General features: G+C 50.0%; 1 protein-coding gene across 6 annotated transcripts in view; it reads right to left on the bottom strand.

Annotated features, from left to right (window-relative positions):
- Pka-C1 (Protein kinase, cAMP-dependent, catalytic subunit 1) overlaps nt 1-27,000 on the bottom strand; it is a 416,348-nt gene that overhangs the window by 25,880 nt on the left and 363,468 nt on the right. For 4 of the 6 annotated variants that reach the window (XM_089547431.1, XM_089547436.1, XM_089547433.1 and 1 more), the window contains 2 exons: nt 3,382-3,443; nt 820-948 (listed from right to left, as the gene is read on the bottom strand). In XM_089547431.1, the coding sequence (XP_089403557.1) occupies nt 820-948; nt 3,382-3,443 (191 nt within the window). Of the gene's footprint in view, nt 1-819; nt 949-3,381; nt 3,444-8,012; nt 8,073-27,000 lie in introns of all 6 variants that reach the window. The other 2 variants (XM_089547432.1, XM_089547434.1) reach the window with 1 other exon arrangement.

The following is a 27,000-nucleotide window of genomic DNA, read 5'->3' as shown; positions in this document are numbered from 1 at the left end:
TGGTCGAAACGGTCGTGACATCACAGTGCGCGGATTTCAAATTGTACTTTGGCTAGTAACCATGCAATTCCAATTAAAGGGATCGTGTAGGGATGCTCTAAGTGGGACTGAGTTTAGTTAATTGCTTAATTACACAATTAGCCTAATTAACCCTTCTAGTCAGGTCAGATAAATAATTAAAACGAGTAGGAAATTGGTCGAGTTCGGGAATCGAACCCCGGTCTCCAGTGTGCGAGACGAGCATGCTACCACTCCGCCATGCCAGCTCGATGGTATAGAATGAACAAAGGCGCGTCTAGTGAATACTGCCTCTTTGTTCACTCCCATCTTCCTCCCTTCCCGTTACAGCCAGGTTTAGGTGTCCACCGAGATATGCCAGACAGATACATTTCCTTTCCTCAAAAACCTATTTACCGACCAGCAAGGCCTAGAACAGAATGGGCGATGGCGTTCTATGGACTCCCTGGCAGCGGTGCAAGACGCTTTCGCGTTTCACTCTTAGAGGCGAAGCCTAACATCTTAACAACGCATCAGTGACACAAGCAGCAACACCGCGCTTAAGGCTTTCGCCTCAACCCACTTTAGGTCAACAAAGTGCCCCCTGAATTTTAGCCTTCTTAGAAATTCAGAAACTATCATAATTAAATAACTTCATACATACTAAGCAGCAATATTCTTCTTAAAAAGGCTGCCATATTTTTACACTTGTGCAGTACAGGACACAACGCCAGAAGTTCAGAGCTTTCATCTGACATTCTCAATGTCCGTGCATTACTACCGAAAGCTCCCCCACCCAAGGAGGCAAGGCAGAGAACCCACCTTTTGTTTGTCTAATATTTTCATGGCATAATAGTCCTTATCCTTTTTGTGCTGGACGAGCATCACCCGCCCAAAGGAGCCAGTTCCTAGCGTCTTGATCCGGTCAAAGTCATCAAGGCTGGCTGTGTTCTGCAAGACACACACACAAAAAAAGAGCACATCGCCAGCTTTAGCATCAGGTGATTATTGATTACCATAAACCAACACAAAGAGCAGGTTTTCATAAGCAGCCGTTAAGTGAAACAGGCTGCAGCTACAATTAGTCAGTGTACTAGGGATGAAAACATAAATAATACTAGTAAACCTCTAACCAGCTACAAGATCATCTGGTGGTTATCTGAAACTATGTGTTCACTAAAGCACATTACACAATTTCAAGACCACAACGCAGTTCTTTCTCCTAGAGAGGTAAACACATTACCAGAGAATCAATCCACACGCTTTTAATTGCGTCCCCAGCTGCAAGATCATCTGACTGTTATCTGAAACTATGTGTTCACTAAAGCACATTACACAATTTCAAGACCACAACGCAGTTCTTTCTAATAGAGAGGTAAACACATTCCCAGAGAATCAATCCACATGTTTTAAATTGCGTCCCAGCTACAACCTCATATGAAGGTTATCTGAAACTATGTGTTCACTAAAGCACATTACACAATTTCAAGACCACAACGCAGTTCTTTCTCCTAGAGAGGTAAACACATTACCAGAGAATCAATCCACACGTTTTTAATTGCGTCCCAGCTACAAGATCATCTGACTGTTATTTGAAACTATGTGTTCACTAAAGTACATTACACAATTTCAAGACCACAACGCAGTTCTTCCTCCTAGAGAGGTAAACACATTACCAGAGAATCAATCCACACGTTTTTAATTGCATCACTGTATATGGCAGAAAGTGCCGCCGCGGTGGTTCAGTGGTTATGGTGCTCGGCTGCTGTCCCGAAAGACGCAGGTTCGATCCCGGCCGTGGCGGTTGAATTTCTTTGGAGGAGAAATTCGAGGCCCGTGAACTGTGCGATGTCAGTGCACGTTAAAGAACCCCAGGTGGTCGAAATTTCCGGAGCCCTCCACTACGGCGTTTCTCATAGCCTTAGTCGCTTTGGGACGTTAAACCCCATAAACTAAACTATATATGGCAGAAACAAATGATACGACTGAAAAAGACAATGACAAGTCATAGGCTGTATACCACAGCACAGAAAAGTATGCATGAAAACTTGCATGAAAAAACTGCATTAAATGACAGCGATGCAGAGACACACACTTTCAACTTTCAACACATGAGGGCTTCGTCATATATCTTCCATTTTCTTTTAAAAGAGAGTACATGCATATATTCCAACCCGTCGAAATGTGCACAAAAGATGCCAACCAATTAACAGGCTAAACAGTTCCTATCCCATGTCCTGAAAATAATGTTTCTTTGCTAATTATTTGCACCCCACCAGCAGACAGTCAAAAGGAGAAAACAAGCACCAAGTTTCACACCCGGGCCTTACCATGCCATGAGAGGAAGCCCGGTGTGTTTGCACAATAAAAAGAGAAAATCTCATAGCCATTTTGGAGCACAGCCACACCAACAGCATCTCAATACTGAAAAGTTGTGTAAATATTTGTGCACATGGTGTTTCAGGACATCACGGTAAGATGGAGATGCTCTATTTCTAGTCTGGTAGAACCCAAGCGGGATTTACACAGACCGCATTTATGCACATTTGATTCAACTCTCTTCACCAGTTTTGCATTCCGCAAGTGGGCAAACTGACTGGTATAAGTGCTAACTGTGAACGAGGTTAATTTTTTTTTTTTTTCCCGTTTAAAACAGTTTTCCATTTTCACGCGCTATTCTTAGATCACTGTATTTTTCATTATGTCACAGTCATCTCAGTTATTGCAGTGAATCATGGGGAATCACAAAACGTATTTATTATATAACCATTGCTTAGACTACAAAAATGTGCCTTGAAAACCATGGGATTACCTTCTTCGTATAGTTCTAACAATAACATTTTTGACGCAATGCAAATCATGTCGTTCACAACCTCACGCGACTACAAAATAGCTCTTATGGTTAATAATATTATAAATACCAACTATACCCCTTACCTCTTGGTACATTCAGTATTCCCGTCCGCAACACCAGACAAGCCAGTAATGGCAATTTTAATCTTCCTATTTGCCATAATGCGTACGGAGAAAGACAAATAGAATTTACAGGAACGAAAATTTGGAACTCGTGGCCAATTGAAATAAAGCAAGCTGGGAATTTCAAACTGACATGCAAGAAACATTTTCTGGGAATCGAAGTAAGGCTACAAAATTAGTTTTTCTTCAGTGTTTTTGTGACTGCTGACCTACATGTCATTTTGTATTGGACCGCTGACTAGCCTCATTGGCTATCGGTCCCAGTATCTGTGTATACATTTTTTTTGTGTTACTCAATAAAAACTTGATTCTGAATTACCATTGGCAACAGCCTGTATGCACACAACTGCATATGCACAAGGCAGCAGCAAAAGAATGAGACAAAAATATAAACTGAAATGTACTCACTGAACTAGGGCTGGTCCATTTTTGTTCAAAGGACTTCCTTGCCTCTTCAAGGAACCTCTCGACTGGACAGAACAAATTGCAAGAAAGACAGTGCAGACACATCAGAACATGGAGCACTCAAAACTTTTGCATAACAATGTGCAAAAATGATTCCCTAACTCTAATACAACTATTCAGTAGCTAGTGAATTAAGGATAACAGCTGTACTATTATGAATGGTCCACTACGCAACTAAACACCTCTAATGGGATACAAGGGGAGTCCCAAGCCAATGTCCAGCCAATGTCCAGCCAATGTCCAGTCTAATGTCCAGGTAAATGTGAGCAGCAAACACAATTCCACGTGTACTTAACTCGCTTTCAAAGCTTTCAACACACCTAAGAGCATCATCCCTTAATTAGCTTGATCAGTTTTTCTCTCATCACGCTGATCGCATGCTTTCAGCCCCAGTAGTTTAGCAAAGAAAATGCCTGTTCTTCACACATGTGGTCCGTGGTCTCCAGGCTCAACATTGTAGCTTTTATTTGCTGACGCTCTCATGCATGCAAAATATTGGCCCTCATACTCATCTTCCCCCTCTTTCATTGCTTGCTAGGCTAAAAGCTCAAGCACATTCTCTAAATTAGCCAATTGTGAATACCTTAAACAGAAATCTGCGAAGATAACATAGCTCTGAGCGAGTAGCTCTTGGAACTCCCCTGGTATAGCTGAGGAATATAGATCAAAGCACAGTTATTTTGATACAAATTCCTAGAGCTCTTGATTCACAGCAAAAAAATACTGCACTTCAATTAGTCAACTAAGGTTAATTAAAACACAAGTAATTGACAAACTTCAGGCAAAGCAGCATACAGTGTTCAAACCGTTTGCAAAGGCAGCCGTGAGTTATTCACTTAGTGAAGCCACACTACGAACACTAAGGACGTGCAAATGTTTGCCAAGCGGTTTGTGTTCCTTTGAACGTCTCAAGAGCGCCCAGCAACAATAAAATCTAAAAACAAAGCAGATTAGCATCATTGTAGGTCGTGTACTCATAGTTCCCCATAAATGTACGTGGAGTGGTCACATGTACGAATGAGATAACAACAGAAAGAAGCAGGAAATAAGCAGTCAACGGCTTCCACGACTCATGTGCAATGTCAAGAAATTGTCCAGAGATCATATCCCACAACCCAGAGTGACCCCACTGCCTAATTGTATGGCAGTCAGTAGGATGAAGCTCGCCATAGAGCTCATGTGTTGACAAAGAGAATAACCGTAGCCTGTTCCAATGTACTAGCACTGTCTGAAACTGATTGCTGAGGACCGTGTAATACTACACTGCAGCCGTGTTAACTGAAGGCGACAACATTGAACAACATTTCAGCAGAGGACTAACCCTCACTTTGCCTAACAACCTAGAGCAAGCCGCACTAGGCTGTCAAGCATGATCAGAGGCCTGAAAAGAGAGACATCAGTGCTCGACTGCAGTCAAAATGATGCCTGGGTCATTAAAGGTGCACTGAAGAGGAATCTGAATTCGTATTTTTACCGCTGGAACTCGATCTACACGTTCCGAGCGTTCTTGGAAAGTTCGAATTACTGCCCTGTGTGGCCGATTTCCCTGATTTAAATCGGATTAACATCGGGCTCCCACCTTTCTTTTTTTAATTCCCCGCAAACTGTGGGAAGAGTCGACCAACCTTTCACCCAGTCCCGTGGCGGTTTGCCGCTCTACCATCGCCGAGTAATACGCAGTGATCGGCGAAAGCAGAGTCCCTGCGTATTTTTATTTCGGTGGGCCTGATTTGCAGCTTTGTAGCCTCTGACTAGACCTATTTATTCACAGAAACCTAAAAGAAACAAAATAAAACCGAAAGCGAATTCGCCACGCGACTGCCTGAAAGGCACTACATGCCTTGGTCGACTCCTCCCACCGTATGTGGGGATTTAAAAAAATAAAGGCGGGAGCCGGACGTTCATCCGATTTAATTAGGGAAATCGGCCGCACAGGGTAATAAATCAAAGTTTCTAAGCGTGCTGGGAACGTGTAGATCGAGTTCCCACGGCAAAAAGACGAGTTCAGATTCCTCTTCAGTGCATCTTTAACAACTCTCTCTACCATCCTTCTTCACTCAAGCACGCCTACTCTCTCTCATACGCTAATGCACTGAGCACTCCAAATGAGCCAGTGCCCTTCAGTCTCATCTCTTCGATCCTTGGCTGCTATGAGCTGCACATCGAAAAGTGCATATTTGCTGGAGATAGGAGCGAAAAATGTCTCAAGTACCAGCCAAAGGCACCCCAAGCATGAATAAAGGTTCTTTTTCAAATTAGTGTACGCAAAGTGTAACAATCTTCAGGTGTATGTATTCGTGGTTAAAGAGTGGTCATTTCTCAGCTTCATTATTCGCAACGTAGCAAACAAAACTGCCAGGCGATGCAGTGCAGGTCGGCATGCAAGGGTCAGAGCGCGCGCGAATGCCTTCAATGCGGAGAACAGCTGCCGGAAATTGCTCTTCCCAAAAGCTTGTGTTTAAAACAGGCCTCTAATGCACATGATCCGTCAATTCACAAGTATGAGCCCTCATTTCGTGCTGTAAAAAGAAGCGCTAAACCTCGCATAATCAATTTTCTGCTCACCCCACTCATAAGGGTTAGAGGACGGACGACAACGAAGATGAAGGAAAACAAAAATACAGGTCCCAGCCCAAGTCACAGAGTATAATCTACATTAATTCCTTCTAACTGTTGGTTGGTTGGTTTATGGGGTTTAACGTCCCAAAGCAACTAAGGCTATGAGAGACACCGTAGTGGAGGGCTCCGGAAATTTCGACCACCTGGGGTTCTTTAACGTGCACTGACAACGCACAGTACACGGGCCTCTAGAATTTCTCCTCCAAAGAAATTCTAGCCGCCGCGGCCGGGATCGAACCCGCGTCTTTCGGGTTAGCAGCTGAGCACCATAACCGCTTAGCCACCGCGGCGGCCCTTCTAACTGTGGTCTTTTTCATTTTCATGATTTTTTCAAGTGAAGAGAACTGGTTATTGACCACGGTGGTCAATCATTTCCACTCAAGTAACACTTGTTGCTGGGCTAGTTGGTGCATTATTCTTCGTACAAAAGTTAGCGCAAAACATGACACTCACAAGAAAGGTTTTGATCAGGTTTTTCTTGTTTCACGTGTTTTCTTTTACTGCATTTGTTACGTTTTTTATACAATATCGTTTTGTTATCATCCTGTTGGATTCCATTCAGTCATGTTTCATTGGCCTTATACACCACGTGTCATGCTTTTAACGTTCTTTCGCCACTTTTTATCGTTTTTAGCTATGTCGTGTTTTCAGTCTGTGTGTCTTTTATCGCTTTTATGACACTTTACATCATTCTGACATTTGCTGCAGCTGATAGGTGGTGTGACGGTGTGCCTATATATTACGTGTTTCTTTTCCAATAAAGGATCAGTTGTCAGTAAAAAAGCGCGTTGTCCTGTTCACCTTTCTTGTGAGTGTCGTGTTTTGCGCTAACTTTTGTACGAAGAATCATTTCCACAGTCCACAAGTATGACTACTGTGCACTCGCAGTCACAGCAGCATTTTCTAACAATTTGCCTAAAGCGCAGAGTTTCTCAAGCATACCCAGAGTTAAAGCTGGCAGTGCTACACTTCCTCCACCAAAAGCAAGCCAGGAAAATGAGCCTTTGTAGGTCTGAAAACATGGACACAGACTTCACAATTCAATTTTTCCCAAGGCAAACGTCAAAGGAATGCTTTGCTCATTTCCGTACAAGTCTAATACCAAACATTCAATCAAGCTAAACTTGTTAAATAGGTAAAAACACTCAACCAAAATAACTTAATCTGCACAAGGTGAAGGGCACTGTGGTTGCGGTGGCTAGACCAAGCCACTGTATCATAGCAGAATCCATGTTTCTGGTCCAACACTAGCAAGGCAAGCTTAACAGTAGGCAAGCGAAATACAAAACCTAACCTTCCCAGCATGCCCTTGGTGGATGAAGCACTCTAACTCGCACAGACGGCGACAGCAGTATTCCCTCAAGGTAGTTTTGAGAAGCTCTCTAGCCCAAAGGGTGAGGATGATTATCTTCTATGCTAAGTGCTGTGTGAAGACTCATTATGAGAAGCCAAGAGTTGTTTACCTCACGCAATGAACTCGGCACAGATGTCAGCCTTTATCGGCGATTCCCTGACTCAGATTTTTGATACATTACTTCTCAAAGCGCATTTACTAAGTGTTTTCCCACTTTTTAAAGAGCAGCAGGCCCTAAAGGTAAAAGCATGTATCCTCTAGACATCGGCCCATTACCCATAGATGTGGCATCAACCCCGAGCAGCGCATAACTAATCTGTAGTGCTGAATAGAGAAAATAATCAAAACGAGGCCTCTAGAGTGGCAGGCAGGCTTGTCAATTCAAGGTGATGGCCCAACAAGTGAGGGAGGGAGGCAGACACCCCATCTACAAAAGCATGACAAGGTGGTCGAGTGCGCTGCAGACCACAACCAATACGAGAGCAGCGAACGTGCGTTAGTCCCACAGAGAGCGGCAGGGAAGCCGGTTTTGGGGTGGAGGGCAGTGGAAAGTGCGAAAAGGCAGCTGCCGGACGCTGGGGAAGGGCAGGCAGGAGCCCACCTGACACGATGCCACTGCTCTTGAACGGAGGGGGCTTTGATTGTGTTGGCGTGGCGCCCCCTACAAAGGGACAGACACAGAGGAAGTGACACGAGGGAAGCACGCCCGATGGCTCCACACACACAGAGTTTCTTACAAAGTACACCGGCTGTACGAAACTCTATGGTTGTACACACACACACACGCACATACAGATCCGGCACTGCACGTTCGCACACCAAGTGTGGTGGGGAGTGGGGGAACAAAATGTGCGCACAGTGGTGAGAAACATCAGGGTGACAAAGTGACAAAGACATTGTCTCGGGATGCGGGTGCTAAAGAAAAGCTGTGAAAATAAAACGTTTTCGGTATCAAACACCCACTTTTTACAAGAAGCACATCAGCGAACCACTTCTGGTGTTTACAGGGTCATCTAAAGTGGTGCAGCTTCTTACGGGTCCCGAGGCTCTATAACGCCTAAAATCAAATAACAGCCGTAACATTAAATCCCACAGATATCTGTGCACAGGTTGAACAAGGTGTCTTCTTTCAACATACAAGCACGAAAAGATTCTATTACGTATTACATTGGGCATCATGGGAGTTGTTCAAACCGCAGTTTTTAAACGGGTAAATGGGGCAGGGGTTTTTAAACGGAGATGACCACTTCTGCACAACAGCTCCCGCAACTGGTTCTCTCACCCTCCATTGCTGCCGCCACTGAGTCATTACTTCATTACCGCCCACGTGCGTTGCTCAGAATAATCATTTCCTCGTGTATTATCAAGCACAAAAGATTGCACATGATACAAGCACCAACTAAACTAGGACCAATTCAGCTCCTCCCTTCAGGGTGGTGACGTCTATTGTTTAGACAGAAGGCACCATTTCTAGGCTCATAGACTGCAGTGATTGCCGGATGGAAACCAAAGCGTGTAAATTTCTATTCGAAATATGACTGACTTATGTCCAGTACCAGTAATGTGGGCATCTTGGACACAAATATAATAAAACTGCTGCCCTCCACAGTAAGATGCTACCAACCAGAACCGCCCATTATTGCACTAAAATGGTGCAACGACCCCACCCTGAAAGGAAGTGGTAGCATTGGGTATCAAGAAACACTAGACCTGATTGCACCACTCTGCTGCCTAGTGGCTTAACACACGCCTCGCTATCGAGTCAACGTTATGCTCAACGTATCCATTCCGTACTCGCAAGGGTGCTTATCATGGGTTGCCTGACAGTGCCCTAGCAACGGCTCCATGAAATACTTCGTAGCAATGAGTCAAAATGCATGCCTCCTCACTTGCACCACTCCTCTGATAAAGCGTTCACACACAGATCACGGCATCCGATCAAAGGACGGTTCATTTATTTTTTCCCAATGAAACGTGCTGCTTAACATATGAAACTTGGGAAACTAGAGTTTATTACAATGATTTGTCTCATAGCACTTACCCTTCATCCCTTCCCTTACATCCTGGCCGAAATGTACACCCAGAACGAGATAGTTAGGGTGCCTTTCCTTTCCAAACAGCTTCGTGCTCCACCTCAATTAATCACGCAGTATGGCTGATACTTGCATGGTATGTCTTACGACATACCATGCAAATGACTTCCTCGTGCGACATTTTTCAACCAGCTTGGCCCAATGCACATCCGATACTAGCGGAAACTTTCTAAGGTGTATTAGTGCCCCCACCACGGGCAGAAATGTGGGCTCGCCCCTGCCTGAGCAAGAAATTTTCCATCGAAAAAATGCACACCTCTTTTCTTTGTAACCAAAGATTAAGCAAAGTTAAAAAGATGCATACAGTCGAACCACGTTATAATGAAACGGTTTATAATGAAACAACAGATATAACGAAAGAATGACGGTTCCCTTGGAAGCTCGGTCAAACATGGGCTATAACGCAGCTACAGCTATAAAGAAATAAACACCGGGCCCTTTCAACTTTGTTATAACGAGGTTCAATTGTACACAGCCAGAGGGCCATCCCATTCCAGGACCGGCTATCCATAAATCAGCCTCTGCCTCCCATCCCCATTATTTGTCCAGATGAAGCCCAATAGGCATTGGAACATTTTTGGACGTCTGGTGGACGTCCTAAACGTCCACAAGACGTCCAAAGAAGTTTCAGAGCCCACTGGGGGGTATACACACCGACATGAGGTACTCGCGAGCAGCCCAACAGTCACACATCGCAATAGGCCTCTTGCGCTGGAGTTTCAGGTAACGTGGCGGCGCCTGGTGGCGGCAAGGAGAAGTTGGCTGGGTAGTACCAGGTTGGGTCAGTAGTGAGCCCTGGCTGTGGCGGCGCACCTTTCTAGCCTGCGTTTTGCGTCGATTCGCACGTTTTTCTGCACTGTTGTGAATGCGATAAGGACCGTCACTTGTGACCAACCACCCCGCGGCCTGGCCGTGGCTTAGTATTTAGAAAACCGACGCTCCGTGTGCCTCAGCACGAAACGCAGGCAGCAGAAGGAATCGGCGACGCCGATCCGCCCGAGAGACCTCGTTCAGTCTCGAAAAAGCGTCACCGTCATTACTGCTGCGTCGTGGGCTGCCACGAGCAAGAAGGTCTGAATCCCAGTATCAAATTCCACCGTTTTTCTTCAAGGTCTCACGAAGCGGAGCGCCGGACGCGCTGGATAGCTGCAGTTCGACGCACTGAGTAAGCGAACCTTCGCGTTGTGCTGGCTGCTTCGCCTGCCTTGATGTTTGTTTCGTTATCCGCGTTGCTGAAATTCGTTCTTTTTGCACATGCAGTCCGGACGGCAAACCGTGGGATGCAGTGCCGACCATCAGGATATGCAGTCGCCACTTTGTGGGTAACGAGAAAAACAATTCGGCCAGTCATCCCGCATATGTACAATCTTCCCCGCAGTCTACAGCCGGCCTCATCCTCCTTGTGTTCGTGTTCTTTTGGCGCTTACCTCTCTCAAAAAATGTATATGTAGCGAGCAGCCGCATATGCAGGCGTAGAATGAGAATTTATGCATTCTACAACACAACTTGTCTAGTAGATCCCTACATAGGCAGTTGGACCAAGCAAGCAGCAAAGCAGCAAAAAGTGTACGATGACAATCACCGAACAGTAGGGAATGCACAACAGAGCAAGCAGCAAAAAGTGAGAAACGAACAGCATAATTCAGAGATCATATCAAGGGAATGCACAACACAGCAAAGAGCGCAAAAAAATACATGGTATATTTCATATGCCATGTCAACATCTCACTTCAGATAATCACTATTAAGGCAAATCGACAAATCAGCAGGCATGGCTGGTGATTCACGACTAAAGACCCGGCCACTGCGACAATTGAGACAATTCTACTGGTGCAACGTGGTGAGGTGGCCAGGTGCGTGCAAATGACCACAAATGGGCGGGTTGATTAGGTCCGAATTCGCTACGCACTACGAGCAGCCCAGCGTCGAGAGTGAAATGTGCACATTGTCGACCTCAAACCAGCACGTATGTGGCAGCGCGGCATCACTGATAACAGCGAACGTGTTCGAGCGATGTCGTTTTAAGGATGAAAAGCTATATCAAGAAAACGACATCAAGCGCGCAGCGCACGAGCTAGCGCTGCAGCGTTATTCGGCTGCGAGCTCATATATGCATTGCATCATGTTAGCATTTGCTGAAGGAACAGATGACGGCTACTACAAGGCAGGCATGACTACTTGTTTAGCGAGATGCAGTCAAGAAAGACTGCAGGAGGCCCACCGTTTCGTGGCATGCTGAAAGACCGCTGCTGGCGCGGCGTGTACCGTCGTGCGCTCGAGCAGTCCCGTATACATGTCTGTTTAGAACTGCTGCGAATTCATATATTGCAAGTATTTCATCGCGTTGGTCCGCTTGAATCTCGAAGCGTGCAGACCTTATCTGAAGTTCAACTTCGTACGCGACTCTCTTCACTTGCGAATGACACCGCGTTGAAACTTGGCCGCTTATTTCTTGAACAGAGTGCACGTGCTTGGCGTTGCATAATTTCTTCCCTTTACACAGCGTGCCAGCCCTGAAGAAATCTTCGGCGCCCGATATTCGCTGTAGGGCATGGCACAACACAAGCGAAAGTCGCGGGTCCATACTGCCAACGTGCTTTCCGAAGCAGACGCCAGAGCCCGGTACTACCCAGCCGAGGGCAGAGGGCGCTCTTTAGCACCATTTTCGCAGCGCCCCCTGGGCAATGCAAGAGGTCTATACACGCCACTAACACAGTGAATTAACGCGCGGCTGTTCCCGAGCCAACAAACAAGCCTCCTGGCAGCGCACAGGGCCTACGCGCGATCGTGTCTTTACTACCGTCCATTCGATCGCAGCCGCCAACATGTACGGGCGCGCGCGTCCGTGTCATCCGTCCGGACGACAGGAGAACGAGCGGTGGGGTACGTGGAGGGGGGGGGGGGGGGGGGGGGGGACTTTGAGCGCAGGGGGCGAGGGAGACGGGAATGCCATGCAGCAGCGTCTTCATCCGAGCCCGGGCCGAGAAACGGAGAGCTCCGAGCGGCCAAGAATAGGCGAGACGAGAAGGCGATGCAGAGGGGGGAGTTATAACGGGAACACGCAATGACGGCGCCGGGGCGACCCGGTCGGGCTCGGCCGCAACGCGAGACGAGAACAAAGAGCGGGGACAACAGGCGATGGCGACACCGCCGACGAAGCGGCGCTGCTGCCGCGAGCCGTCTCGGGTGACGCGCGTGTATGTACGCTTGCCGCAAGCTGCTGCTGCACGGCGGAGGCCGGCACTAAGTGTGTGAGCTGGACTCTCTGCTACTCACTCACTGCGCGTGCTGGCGGGGCGGAATAAAAAAAGAAAGTGTCACCCCGGGAAGGCGACGCGCTGAGGTCGCGAGTTTAGACGCCGGGTCGCGGCGACTTCCCTCACCGCCGGCTCGGTGAAACGACGGCAGCACAGGAAGGGTCCTGGCCGATGTAAACGTCGATCTCGTGTCCAATTCAGCTTATTTTGTTCGCAGAGACAGGCCCTTTTTTTTTTTCGGGGTTAAACCCTCCAAGAACGCCGCCGAACCTCAACGTCGCAACCAGGAACCATGCAGACAGGGCAGTGGATCATGCGAGTACCACGTCCGCCGCTATGGACGAGGATGGCGCTCGTGAACACTCAATCGGAGTTACTGTATACCTTTGGCAGCATAATATACACTAACTCTACTCTCAATGCTCGGTTACGCTACACATCAATACCCCCGAAAGCAGAAGACAGGACAGCCGTCGCCGTAGCCATAGCATTGAAGGACTATGCCGTAGCTCAGTAGCACCGGACACGAAAATCGGAGGTCGTGGGTTCGGATGCCGCCGGCCGCATGTGGTTTTTTTCTTCTGCTTTCTAATGAGTTATACTCAAAATAATTACCCTATTAACAGCTCACTGAGTAACACCACAAATTATACATGTATAAAATAACATTCCCTATGCTCCTTGGCTCCGGTGACTGTTGTTGGCTTCCCTCATGTATGACACAGCGAGCCCCTCTTCTTCCCTTCCCTTGTCACCTCAGGTCACGTATGACGAAAAGCATGGGAGATCAACCCTAAGCGCCCCTTCCAGGTGTGGCACATAGATCCGCCCCTGCTTTCCCCGTTTTCTGACGGGAGTCACTGCAATGACAGCGACAGCCGTGCCTCCAGTTGACAAAAAAAGATAGGAGATATCAGGAGGTTATGAGCGAAGGAAAGGCGCGGACATAGACGTCTCCCTGGCGTAAACAACGCAACGTCAAAGGGGCGTGGCCTGGTGGGAAAAATCGCCAACTTTCGCTTCTGAACCGGTTATGCATATGTTCAGCGTCCCTCCATCGCCATTCTTACCCCCATTAGCGCCGCCTAGGTGCACGTCGCACCAGCTGGACCACGCCGCCAGAAATCGCACGTTTTGCCACGCACTAGACCAGCAACACGTCCGCCGATGACGACGGCCGGGAGAAGTCTACTGTCCCGCCCCGGGCAAACAAACACGCGAACCCCGTCTCAGAGCAACGCATGACCGGAACGCGAAATGAGAGGGGGCACAGCTAATTACGAAAACAGAACGTAAAGGAACGCGCCGCGCGCTGCAAGACGGCAGTAGGGGCCACGGAAACAGGCGCGTTTACGAGCTGGCATCCTGCCTCGCGCGGTTGCGAGAGATGCACGAAGAGAGGAAGCACCGCACAACAGGTGCACGGCAGTTCTCACTCGCGCCCGTATTAACTCTGCCCGGGAAAAGCAGGCCACGAGGTTCCAAGTAGGCGGGCCCGGAGCCGACAAACGCCCCGCAGCGCTGGTGTTTAGAAAAGTTAAGGGGCCTTCACCGCTGTTTCCGAGCGCCCCAACCAAATTAGCAGAGCTTAACTTGGCCCAGCTTACCCAACGTCGAAGTCACAGGCGTGCAGAGGGAAAGGGGGGGGGGGGGTTGTCCTAATAGGCAGGGGTGTGGAAAGGGCAAATTTTTCCCATACTGTTCCCTATTCCAATGGTCATCGAAACTCCACTGGACATCCTATGGACGTCCACAGGACATCCAGGGGAATTTTACAGCCCACTGGGCTGCTAGCCAGAAGACATGAGCAGGAGTTGTCATGAACTTTGGCCCACACATAAGGGCAGACCTGTGCACGCCTAAAGTCAAAGTACAGCCCAAAAAAACACGAAACAAATGCAAGGACGGTTACCACCACTGCGAACGGCTACAGCTAGCTGCGACGGTAAATATGTAACGTTATTCACTCATTATTATTTGTCTTCCCCTCTACCAGAGTGTGCGTGACGTCACTATGCCGTCATTCAGGACGTCGTTGCGTCCGAGCCACTCAGCGTGACGCGTATCAGTGACGACATGCGTGACGTCATTGCATGCTGGCCACTCAGCGTGGCACGGCATTCAGCCAGCGCCGAAGAAGCCGAAAAACGAGCCTTGAACAGCTGTCGTCGTAAAGAAGTTCCCAGCGCTTTTCGCCCTCTCCCGCGGCGAAGCAGTGACTGCGAGAGCTATAAAGCCTCTCCACCTCCTCCCCCCCCCCCCCCCCCCCCCCGTACCACCACCACCATTAATAAAACCTCCTGACTTTCGGACTGCGCAGAGACCGTGTAGGAGGCTCATACTAAAACACGACTCTTCCAAGCGAAGAGTATGGCGGCAAAACTTTCGAATCCCCAGTTAAACGCTGTCAGGCTGCTTTCTACACAGGCGCTCATATACCTCGCGTAAAAAAAAAAAAAATCAGGAGGCACTTTGGCTCCCAAAGTGCTGCAAGGCGAAAGCCTTTCCTGGCGCACTGTTTGGCATTGACTGCGAGACTGCTCGTGCTCTACTAGTACTTTATTTGACCACACACTTTGACTACACATTACAACTACACACTTTGACTGCCGACTTTGACTGCTTCTGTAGCACGACTCTCTCTCTGCTTCGATGAGTTCGGTTGTATCCATGGCTCTGCTCGCAGTAATGAGGTACGTAGTGTGGTCATCCACGGACGCCTTACGCCCCCTGTCGGAACGGACAACTATTTCATTAGTTGTCGTCTGCTCCAGAAGGGGGCGTCAGGCATCCGTGGGTGACCTCATTATTTCGAATCCGCGCACTCTGACGTCATAACCATTTCGACCAACTGAAAAGTGTGACACTTCTGCTGACAACCTTCTGTCGACAACGATGAGGCATTAAAGGCTTTCGCCTTAAAAAAAAATCCCGCATATTCATTCTTCCGTTCCAGAAAAAGCGCGAGGGCTCGCACTTCCGCCTGCTCGGATCAACATACATCAGGGCAACCGCGCGTCCTTGCGTAGCCAACTTCGTTTTCGACTCCGGCAGCTGGCGATGCAGGGGATAAGCCTCGGGCTCTCCCGGCACGGCGAGCAGTGCGCACAGGAACGGCAGACAATTCCCACGTGGCAAAGAAACAGTGAAGGGGGAGCGGGGAGGTCGCGCGGAGGTTCACGTTCCGCTAACCGGTACAATCGCGCTAAAATCCCTGCGGCGACCTCAAGCGAGGCGCGTGGCAGAGATAGGGCGGTCGACGGAGGCGCGATAACAGGCACGACACTGCACCAACCTTCCTCGCGGAACGCGCATATATCTACAGCCACCCTGCAATCCATCCACCTCGCAAGATTATCCTCGTCCCCCATAAACGGTACGGGATAAATCGTTCCATCTCGAAAGCTGTGCTGATCATTCTAACCATCATCATCATCAGCTCAATACCGCAAGCCAAAGACCTCTCCCACTGACCTCCACTTATCTTGAGCCGGTAGCGGCCATTTTATCCTTAAACGGTTTTTGAACAGCTGGTTCTCACCATCCAACTCTATGCCTGTCCCGGATAAGTCGCTCCACCTCGGAAAAAAATGCACGGGCGGGTAGGTCGTACATCGCAGAACTATACCTAGACAGCTGCAGCCGATGCAACGATGACGTTTCGCAAACGAACAAGTCACTCCATCGAAAAATTTGCTAGCGCAAACCAAATCCACTAGACATCCACTAGACAATAGCATCACGATTCGCACTGTCCAGCGCGATATGGCAAAGGCACCCCCTCCTGCGCGAAGTATACAACGTCTCCTTCGATGCCCGTGAATATAGCGCGCAAGCTAACTCGACGTTCCGTTCAGAGCTGACACAACGGCGGGGTCAGTGTTCCGCCTATACGAGCCCCAGATAAAAGCAAGCGCCTGCTACATTAACGTTCGCGAAAATATAGCTAGCTAGGATATTTCTCAATTTATCATTAGTTCAGCCCCCCACCCTTCTTCACCCCAATGGATGACGCGTCGATGACTGGAGAAAAAAAAAAGGCCGTCCAATCAGTGGCTTTCCTCGAGCGAGGTTTACGCCACAATACAGCACGGAAAATGGAGCGAATAGATAGATGAGCAGAGGGAAAAAAGAAAGAGGGAAAAAAAAGAAAGAAGAAGAGAGAACAGCCGCAGAGTGTGGCAGACCGCGCCGCTGTTGGGTCTGGGGCATCCCACTGTTGGGGCTACTGTTGGGACTGGGTGTCCGAGCCAAGGAACGGTCGAGGCGACGGTGAGTCAAATGAACTTTATGTACAGTATGTACAAGGGCTTTTACATGATACAAGGGTCAAGAGCACCACGGGCAGGCACACAGAAGAAGGGCGGCCCCGGCGGCGAGCGTAGCTCCGGCGTGATGGCTCTTCTGCTGCCCGTCTGCTGCTCGGGTACAGCGCGGCTCCGCTTTTAAAGCCACTGGAAACGGTTACGGCAGCCAGCCGTTCAAATCCTCCAATCACTGGCCACCGTTCAAATTAGACCAATGGTCGAGAGCCAGCGAGCGGCGGAGGAGTTCGCACCGACGGAGAGGAGGAGAGGAGGAAGGGTCCGTGTCGGCGCCGCGGTGTCGGGGTGAGTCACGCTGCATGTCGCGACTTGTCCGAGAAAGTCTGGGCCTGCTTTGAGCGTCGGCGAGCGCGCAGCGCTTGTTTCCAGGGGGGGCCAGCCAGCGAAATGGGAGCTCCGGCACTACAGCACCACTGCCGCCAGACAATGCGCCACGAAGACGAGCTACTTCCGCGTGGCTCGGATGCGGGGCGCGCTCGTACGCCAGGTTCCTCCAAGTTCTCGTCCGGTGTTCAGCCGCAGGTAGCTCCAGGCTCCTTCCCGAGAACGGGTCCCTCTCGTCAGGACAGGATCACGGCTCCGCAGCTTAGTCGCCCAGGTGACTGGATCAGCTTCGCTCGGTCCTTCGGAAGAGCTTGCTTCTCAGCATCGATCGTTGATCGTTCTGCATGTTGCGAAGAACCGACCGACAACAGGCAACACCCAACACGAGCAAGTGCCCTCTGTCACCCGTCAACACACCAGACTTAAAGTCACAAAAACTCCGTTAGCAATAGTTCTGCCCCCTTTTTGTTCCCTCTTCAACAAGAGACACATGTGGGATACAAGAACTCCAAAGTAATTAACTCAAACAAAGTGTCAAACACAGGAAACACTCGGAATGAAATGAATGCAAAATAAATTCGCTCTCTTGAGATCACTCGGCCAGAAGAACACTCAGCTGAGGCCACAAATGAGGACATGAATTTTTCCCCGATCTACGAGCGAACTTAAAACAGCTGTTCGCGAAGAGACAAAATGTAGGTCACGAGGAGGCGAAGCCAGCCTTGCTTAGAACACACGGCTTAGTGCGTCTACGTTCGCGTTTTCCTCGCTTCTAACGGACGGTAAACGACACCCGCTACAGCGGAAACTAGTGACTCTGCCTCTTTCGCTGTGCTGCGCTTTTCTCTCTCTCTCTCTCTCTCTACTACCGTGGTAGCTAACGTCTCTGCCTCTTTCGCGGTAGACGCGCTTTTCTTTCTCTCTCTACTACAGCGGTAGCTAATGTCTCTGCCTCTTTCACGGTAGACGCGCTTTTCTTTCTCTCTGTACTTGTCTTTCCAGTTTCTACGGGAGCTACAGTACAAGAGCGATTCGCTTTCATAGACTGGCAACTTGTCCCTTTCTTTGCGCTTCGCGCGCCAGTCGCGACGTCCCATAGCGAGTGCGCAACGCTTCCGATGGGACCGTTCTTTCTTTCTCTCCATTCGTGGGGGCAAGTCAGACCTTGCACGAGTCTTGACTTTCTCGCGCATCCGTTTGCATTTCCGCTCGGTGTGTAGTTCGCCTCTACACGGCCTTTTGATTTCACGCCTACTAAATGGCGTTATCCTGACACGCGGCTTTCTATCGCGATTGCACTTGGCCGAGCGCTTAGACGGTTTCTTCTCTCTAACTTTCCTGCCCCTGTCACTACGGCCCCGTACAATCTTGCACTTTTTGAGCCGTACACGCGTTTTCCTTGCGCGCGCGTGCCGCTTTCTGTGGGAGCGCGGTTTCTCCCGTGACTGCAGCGGAAAAAGAGAGCCCGCATGAGAGCACGTGCCTTTGCGCATCTTGCTCTCTCTGTGCTCGCGGCAAGATTCACCCCTGCCTCGCTCCTTTATTTTGAGCTTCTTGAGCAGCGCTCTCTTGAATCTCGGTTTGGTGCCTTGGTGCACTTTTCCGCGCGAATGTTTGCAAGATTTCTTTTTGCAGTTTATTCTACTGCCCAGACCTATGTGCCGCGACACACTTATGCGCTTCGCTTTGCGCGATAGTGATGCCTCGCACATTTCTTTAGCTCTGGTTCTGACGCTAGTTTCAGGGCTGACAACGTGACTGACTTTACTGAAGTCATTTTGCCGGCGACGCTGGCGCTTCCGATGGTGGAAACCTGTTTTCGCGCGTTTGCCCTTTCTCTCTTTTCGGCGGCGCCTGTCTTTCTTATGCCTGCCTTTCATCTTTCGGCGGCACCACTCTTTCTTTTGCCTGCCTTCCATCGTCTTTCCGTGACAGCTCTCTCTCTTGAGCTTGCCTTTCCTCTCCTTTCGACGGCAGCACTGTTTCTCTTGTTTCGCTATCACCTTGTGGCGATAGCTCACATTCCTGAACTGGCGGTGCCTTTCCTTCCGGTTGCAGCTTTCTTTCTCGTGCTTTCCTATCATTTTCTCCTGAGGAAGCACATGCTGCTTTCGTCGCCTAGGTTCCTGTTCTCTGACAATGTCACTATGATTCTCAGCCGATTCACGTGCGCTACCTAGATCAGACCTGTCTTTGGCGCCTTTACTAGCCTCCTCCAAACTGCGTTCTTCCTTGTCAGCGTCACTGAGTGCGCATTCGTCCTCATCTTTCTCGGACGGGCTGACGTCTACCGCCCCTATGTCGTCTGGAACGTTCTGTTCTCCACTGTCGTCCAGCACCTTAGCTTCTTCAGGCGCAGACGAACCAGTGTTTTCTCCTGACATTAGTGTTGACACGCAGCTCGCGTCGTGCTCCTGGCGCGTTTCAGCCAATTTCGGATGAGGGTCGGCTCTGCACTCAGTCGCGGTGTTCTCGCTACTGCAGCTGCTTTCTGGGATGTCGCAAAGCTCAGAGCAGTGCGAAAGCGCGGGACTCGTTTCGCATCGCTCGCTGCAAACGCTAGCGCACAACTCCGCGTCCGCAAACTTTACATGCGTCCGCATCCGTTGATCGGAAGTCTCAGGTTTCTGCATTTCTGTTGAATGCGATGCAGAACGCGGTGTGTCATCCTCATCTACTTCGCTTGCGTCGGCGCAAGCGTTTTCACTAATGTCCAGACGGACGTCCTCTCTGCCCTGTTCGGCAACTTCTCCTGCTTTGGACACGCTAGGAGATTCGCTTTCCGGTAACTCCGCCACAATCTCAATGGGCGAGACCTCTGTAAGTGCATCGTCCGATGCTGTGACTACCTTATCCGATGGCATAGAGGCTTTCTCAGTTGGCGAATTCGGGGCAATTCCCACTGTTACAGCAGCAGTTACATCTGCCACGTACGGACTACGTTCCTCTGTGCCGCACTGGCAGCTCTGCTCTACAGCTACGCACTCTACCTCTGTGTCACGATCTTCCGACCCTTCAGCATTTTCGAGCCACTCTAAAATGTCGGCTTTAAACTGGTAGGGAAAATCGTTAAACGATGGGGTGCTATTCTCTCGCAGGTACCTTTGGCGAAGGTCCAGCGGTGACACGTTATATCTCGCCAGTAAGAAGCTTTTCAGCTCATCGTAGTCCGCCAAGCCGCCGTCCAACAGGCGCTTGACAACGTCATACGCTTCGCTAGAAAGCAGGGATACCAACTGCTGTGCCCAAACGTTCCGCTCAACGCGCTTTCTCTCGCAGACGCGCTCGAACTCCGCCAAATATTTCGCCATATCTTCGGCGATCACGAAGGGCTGCGGCCTGTCTCTCAGCTGCTGACCGTTAGTCTCATGCAGAGCGGACAATGTTTTATATCTCTCGAAATCGATCTCGTGCGCTTCAAGCTCGAGGCCCCTCAGTTTCCTGACGCGAGCACGCTGTTTTGCCTCAAGCTGCTTCTGTTTTTCGGCCTCTTCGCGCTCACGGCGCTCTGTGATCTCTTCCCAGGCCTCATTGGCTTCCTCAGCCGTTACATCCTCCTTCCGCATGACCTCAAGAATTGCCTGCTTTCGTTTTGCGGGGCCCAAATCAATGCCCAACTCTTCACAAATTTCGATGAGTTCCTTCACTGTGAAGTTCTCCATCGCGCACAATAGCCTCTTGTAGTTTGCCCTTTTCTTAGAATTCCCTTGCCGTTCACTACTATAGAGCTACTAGTATGACACGCGCAAGTAATTCTTTCCAACAACGCCTCGTTTACTCCCTCTGCACCAGCTTTCGTTTCAAAGCGCTCCGACTTGGCTCGAAACTGCAAAGCTCTCTCCAGTGCAACACACACAGCCCTACTCTAGACTACAATCACGTGTGCTAGAGCAGTCTGGCGAATTGAGGGGAAAACATCAGGCACTCACCGCGCCGAGGTAGCTGACGCCGGTCGATCCCGCAGCTGCCATCCACTGTTGGGTCTGGGGCATCCCACTGTTGGGGCTACTGTTGGGACTGGGTGTCCGAGCCAAGGAACGGTCGAGGCGACGGTGAGTCAAATGAACTTTATGTACAGTATGTACAAGGGCTTTTACATGATACAAGGGTCAAGAGCACCACGGGCAGGCACACAGAAGAAGGGCGGCCCCGGCGGCGAGCGTAGCTCCGGCGTGATGGCTCTTCTGCTGCCCGTCTGCTGCTCGGGTACAGCGCGGCTCCGCTTTTAAAGCCACTGGAAACGGTTACGGCAGCCAGCCGTTCAAATCCTCCAATCACTGGCCACCGTTCAAATTAGACCAATGGTCGAGAGCCAGCGAGCGGCGGAGGAGTTCGCACCGACGGAGAGGAGGAGAGGAGGAAGGGTCCGTGTCGGCGCCGCGGTGTCGGGGTGAGTCACGCTGCATGTCGCGACTTGTCCGAGAAAGTCTGGGCCTGCTTTGAGCGTCGGCGAGCGCGCAGCGCTTGTTTCCAGGGGGGGCCAGCCAGCGAAATGGGAGCTCCGGCACTACACCGCCTATTCCAGGGGCCTCGATGAAGCCATTTACCCGAGGCAGGCGGCCGCGAGAGTTGCCCAAGCTCACGCGCGCATAGAGGGGCCAACAGATGGCCGATCCATGCAACGCCGTGGAAGTCGGCAGCCAGCCACGGCCGAACGCGGTCATTCGTGCAGTGCGCGTCAGAAAGTAGTGCCCCGGCCGGGTTTCCACAGCTATCGCCGAAAGGACGCATTCCTCGCTGGCGAACAAACAAAACAACCAGAAAACAACGGACACTGCAAAGCCTGCTTATATTGGCGGAAAACGCGGGCCCGTGAAGAAGGCTTCGCGAAGGAACACGAATACATGCTATGGTCGGATACAACTTAAGTCTGCAGTGAAGCTCCGCCCACATTCAGCCTCCGCGCACGGAATTCCTCCACGACGAAAACATAGTCCGCTGCTTAAACGTTTCTTGTTACGTAAACACGAAGTTTTATCACAGCAGAAAAATTATGAGCTCTAGAATTCTGATACATGAATTGTCTGATATAGTCACACATTAAAAAGCTGATTTTGTTTACTGTTGCGAGTGGCCAGCGGAGTAATACAAGACGCCGCGGACCGCGGCCAAGTGTTAGCAACTGCTGTTTTTTTAAGTTGTATCCTACTATAGTATATACTATCCGAAGTGCTTTACCGACTGCATACTTATTATGACAATGAATTGTAATCCGTGTCACTCTGTAGCGCTGGCACTATATTCTATAAATTCAATATCCATCTGTCAAATTTATGATAATTTTATAATTTACTTGATTAACAAACCTCCCAGAAAGTTTTCTACTTTTGGGACCTCTTTCTGTACTAATTCTCTTCACGCATCCGGTATCCGTGTAGTCACGCCGAAACGAAACGCGAACACGCATTCGCCATGCTTTTCTATTTTGCAGCGAGATATTGCTCCGCAACCCGTTTATGAATACGCACTTCAGTAGACCTTACACCCAGACACATGAACCAGGCCAGCTGTACGCGACAGCTAAAGTACAAGGGTAAAATATTTTTTTCTGTTCACAGGCTATGGTTCGCGTTTCATGCCAGCCTGAATGCATACACTCCTTCATAAAAAGGCGATACAGCTCTTCCCGATCACTTGCTGCCCAGCTCTGCAGCTTCGACGACGATGCACGGTTCTAAGGCAGCGCCCGCGCTTTCTATGTCGCAACCAGAGCCACGCCACCAATTGAACCTTTCGCGCTCGCCCTCTCCTGTCCTGCCTCCTTCGCGCACACACACACACCAAGGAAAAAATGAAGTCTGGGAATGCAATAGCCGCATCGCAGAGACCCACGCAGCAAACACGCGATGGACGGAGCGAAGGCTTGCAGCTGCGTACGCCGCGGCGGCCGGCGCAGATGACGCGAGACCTCATAAGCTCAAAATATTAACGAGGAGAGAGAGAGAGAAACACTGAAGTGCCCAGACCGTGTTGGTCGGCTTCGCACGTCAGAAGGCGCTCTCGTCATTTCCCTCAGCCCCTTGCGCTCACGCGCCATCTGGAAGAAGGGACCCCCCCCCCCCCCCCCCCTTAACCGATTTCGTGAGCCCTCCCAGTCACGTGACCTTTCGCGAAAATTTTGCGAGGAAGAAGAGTTGCTATACCCAGGCAGCGATGCACAGGCCCAGCCCGCCTCGTTCTAAAGCCGACCTTCGCTACAGTCAGATACAACTCAAGAACGAAGCGGCTTTTCCCCGACAAGGGACCCCCCTTCCAGCCAATGGCGTCGGCCGATTCTCATGAGCCTGCTAGCGTGACAATGCAGGGAGGGGCCTATCCCCGACCATAGAAGGAGGAAACTATCCCCTTTCGTCGAACACTCCCTGCATTGTTGCACTAGCAGTGTCATGGGAATCGGTCGACGCCATTGGCTGGAAGGAGTCCTTTGACGGGGTAAAGCCGCTTCGTTCTTGAGTTGTACTCAGTTTATAGCCATAACGAACTCTGCTGAAATCGACACTCCCGTTTCACGGGAGACATCGGCGCAACTACCTATAGCTATACCACCTGCACCGAAACCTCCTCGAGGGTGCTATATTGCTCTGCTATGACCGCAACACGTGACCGTTTGCAGTTACCTACAGATACGATGGAGAGTGTTAGCACAGCGGAGGTGTACTTGTGCGTATACGTTATACCGGACCAGCGAGAGCCAGCGCGCTTGGCCAGCATGCGCCCTTCTAGTCCGGTATAACATCCCAGCTGCCCTAAAGCTCTCTAATTTATCAAACCACACAAAAAAAAAAGGCTGGGCACCTTCAAGAGTTGCTCCACAGCTATCGTTTCGCGCGGTTTCCACGCCTCCAGTTCCATATTTGTGATAGGCCACGGTCACGAGCTAACTAATATCCAAGCACCTGCACACACGCTCAATCTAAGCGAGACATCGCGGCCAGAACGAGGGGGAAGCTTAGACGCGCAGTTTTCCGGGATGAAGCTATCGCGACCAAATTAACCACGCGACGACCTTGGTTGGGCGCCTAATTATTCTTAACGTTTAAAGCCCGCTTCCCCAGAGAATACATCGCCGCAGCACGTTCGAATCGAACATGCCTCGCTGGCAGACCACGTGTGGCCAGCCGACGAAGCGTCCGGAAAATCCGCGGAGCCTATCCTCCGAGTGAAGTTAAAGCTCGCGCACGGGCGACCTGCGCAGCTGTATATACCGCCGCGTCGCGCAATCGATCACGCCGTGCAGGTGCCGCAGATAAGTCACGGGAAGAAAATTAAAGCAACGCGTCACTTCACAGACGCCGGGCCTGTCTCTCCGTATAAACCGACACGGCTCAAAACTTGACGCCGACTCAGTGGCGAGCAATTTCAGAGGCAATCTTGGCTGCCAGCGAACGAGCGCGAGCCGTATATGGAGCGAGCCGCATTTCAAATAAAATTCGAGCTTTAGCGCGTGCAATGCGTTTCCACTACAGATGCAGTGCGCGCCTGGGGTCAGTTGAAAATTGGGTTTTGAGGAAAGGAAGTAGAGCAGTAACTGCCTCACATATATCGACGGACACCTGAACCGCGCCCTAAGGGAAGGTAGGAGTGATAGAAGAAAGAGAGAAAGAGGTGCCGTAGTGGAGGTCTCCGGAATAATTTGGTTTGGTTTGGTTTATGGGGTTTAACGTCCCAAAGCGACTGAGGCTATGAGAGACGCCGTAGTGGAGGGCTCCGGAAATTTAGACCCCCTGGTTCTTTGACGTGCACTGACATCGCACAGTACACGGGCCTCTAGAATTTCTCCTCCAAAGAAATTCAACCGCCGCGGCCGGGATCGAACCCGCGTCTTTCGGGTCAGCAGCCGAGCACCATAGCCACTGAGCCACCGCGGCGGCACCGGAATAATTTCGACCACCCGGGGACCTTTAACGTGCACTGACGTCGCACAGCACACGGGCGCCTTTTGCGTTTCGCCCCTATCAAAACGCGGCCGCCGCAGTCGGGTTGGAACCCGAGTATTCCGCCTCAGTAGACGAGCGCCTTACCCCTTGTACAACGCTATTGGCGCTAACGAGCGCGTCGATTGCGATGGAAAAATTACTGTAAACTGAGAAAACAAGCCGAAAGGAGACAGTAACAACCAGGAGTATAGTATTCTAGTTCACTGTAACCAGGAGTAACAACTGTTCCACTTTTATATTTCTTTCTCACTCTCTAACGCTGTCTTGTGGCCAGCCACTGGCCGGAGCGGCTCAGTGGTTAAGGCCCGCTCGCCCAAGAACTATGGCGTTGGGTACAGAACTTTATACGCCAGTCAAAAAAATTACCGACGATTACGTTACTTCCTAATGCGAAATTTGAGCGCAGCAAATAAGCTGTTTCACCTTTTCGATAGATTGAGGCAAAGAAATCGAGGAACACATGTATGCGCTATCACAGAATTTTTTTTTTATTTTTCACACGTATTCCTTTAACAAAGACTCCACTAACAGTTCTTGACAGTCATGAAGGAAGCTTTGTGGTCGGAGAAATAGACTGATATATGTTCGACTTGGTACACCAATGCTTGATTCTCAAAGACGAGATCTATACAAGTGCCTCGCGAGGTTGTCACAGCCGTGGGACGCGTTACGAGCGAGAGGAACGGGATGTTCTCCCGCATAAGTGTTAGGAAATTGCTGTTTGTCTTCATGTCAACATTAAAGTCCCCCACTACTAGCATCGGTGTGGATCGATGGACGGTTAATGCGAGTTGCAGGAAGTGCACGACGTCTTTCGTGAGTGCGGTAGTGGCGAAGTAGGCAGCTACTACCAGCAAGCCGTTGGGCAACTTTGCGGCGCACAGTTCGCCAACTTCATGTGACGTGCCAAACATTTCGACTGGTATTGCAGAGAGACCTGTGCGCAAGTAGATAGCGACTCCCGCCGCTCTGTTGTGGTCTCTGCGAGCACCACAGCAGTATAGGAAATCTATGATTTCGAGAGGCTCTTCGGGATCCATCCAGGTTTCAGCAAAGCAAAGTACAGAGGAATGGCGCAGAATGTGATCGTGGTGTACGTCCTTGGCATGTGCGGCAAGGGAGCGTACGTTAAGAATGTGGTTGTGAATGATGAATCAAGTGCTGCCAGCGAATGACGCGTCCATTGGCTGTCTGCGTGTGTTACTGATGTGTGGTTAACATGTTAAGCTTCGCCTGTAAGAGTGGAACGCGACAGCGTCTTGCAACGCTGCCAGGGAGTCCACAGAACGCCATCGCCAATTCGGCTGTACGCCTTGCTTTACGGTAAATTTATTTTTTGAGGAAAGGAAATGTATCTCTCTCGCATATCCGGGTGGACACCTGCACCTCGCCGTAAGGGAAAGGGGGAAGATGGGAGTGAACGAAGACGCCGTATTAGCTAGACGCGCCTTTGTTCATTCCAAACCATTCAGCTGGCATTACGGAGTGGCTAGCGTGCTCGTATCGCACTCCGGAGACCCTGGTTCGATTCCTCAACTCGACCAATTTCGTTCTCGGTTTTATTGATTTATGCGGTCTAACTAGAAAGGTTAATTAGGCTATTTCATATTTATATTATTGTATTTCTATCCATCGTGTTCTGTCATTCACCTG

The sequence above is a fragment of the Amblyomma mixtum genome, chromosome 1 (assembly GCF_055824585.1).
Source record: "Amblyomma mixtum isolate Tamu chromosome 1, ASM5582458v1, whole genome shotgun sequence".
Lineage (NCBI taxonomy): Eukaryota > Metazoa > Arthropoda > Arachnida > Ixodida > Ixodidae > Amblyomma > Amblyomma mixtum.
This window is presented reverse-complemented; position numbering and strand designations above follow the sequence as displayed.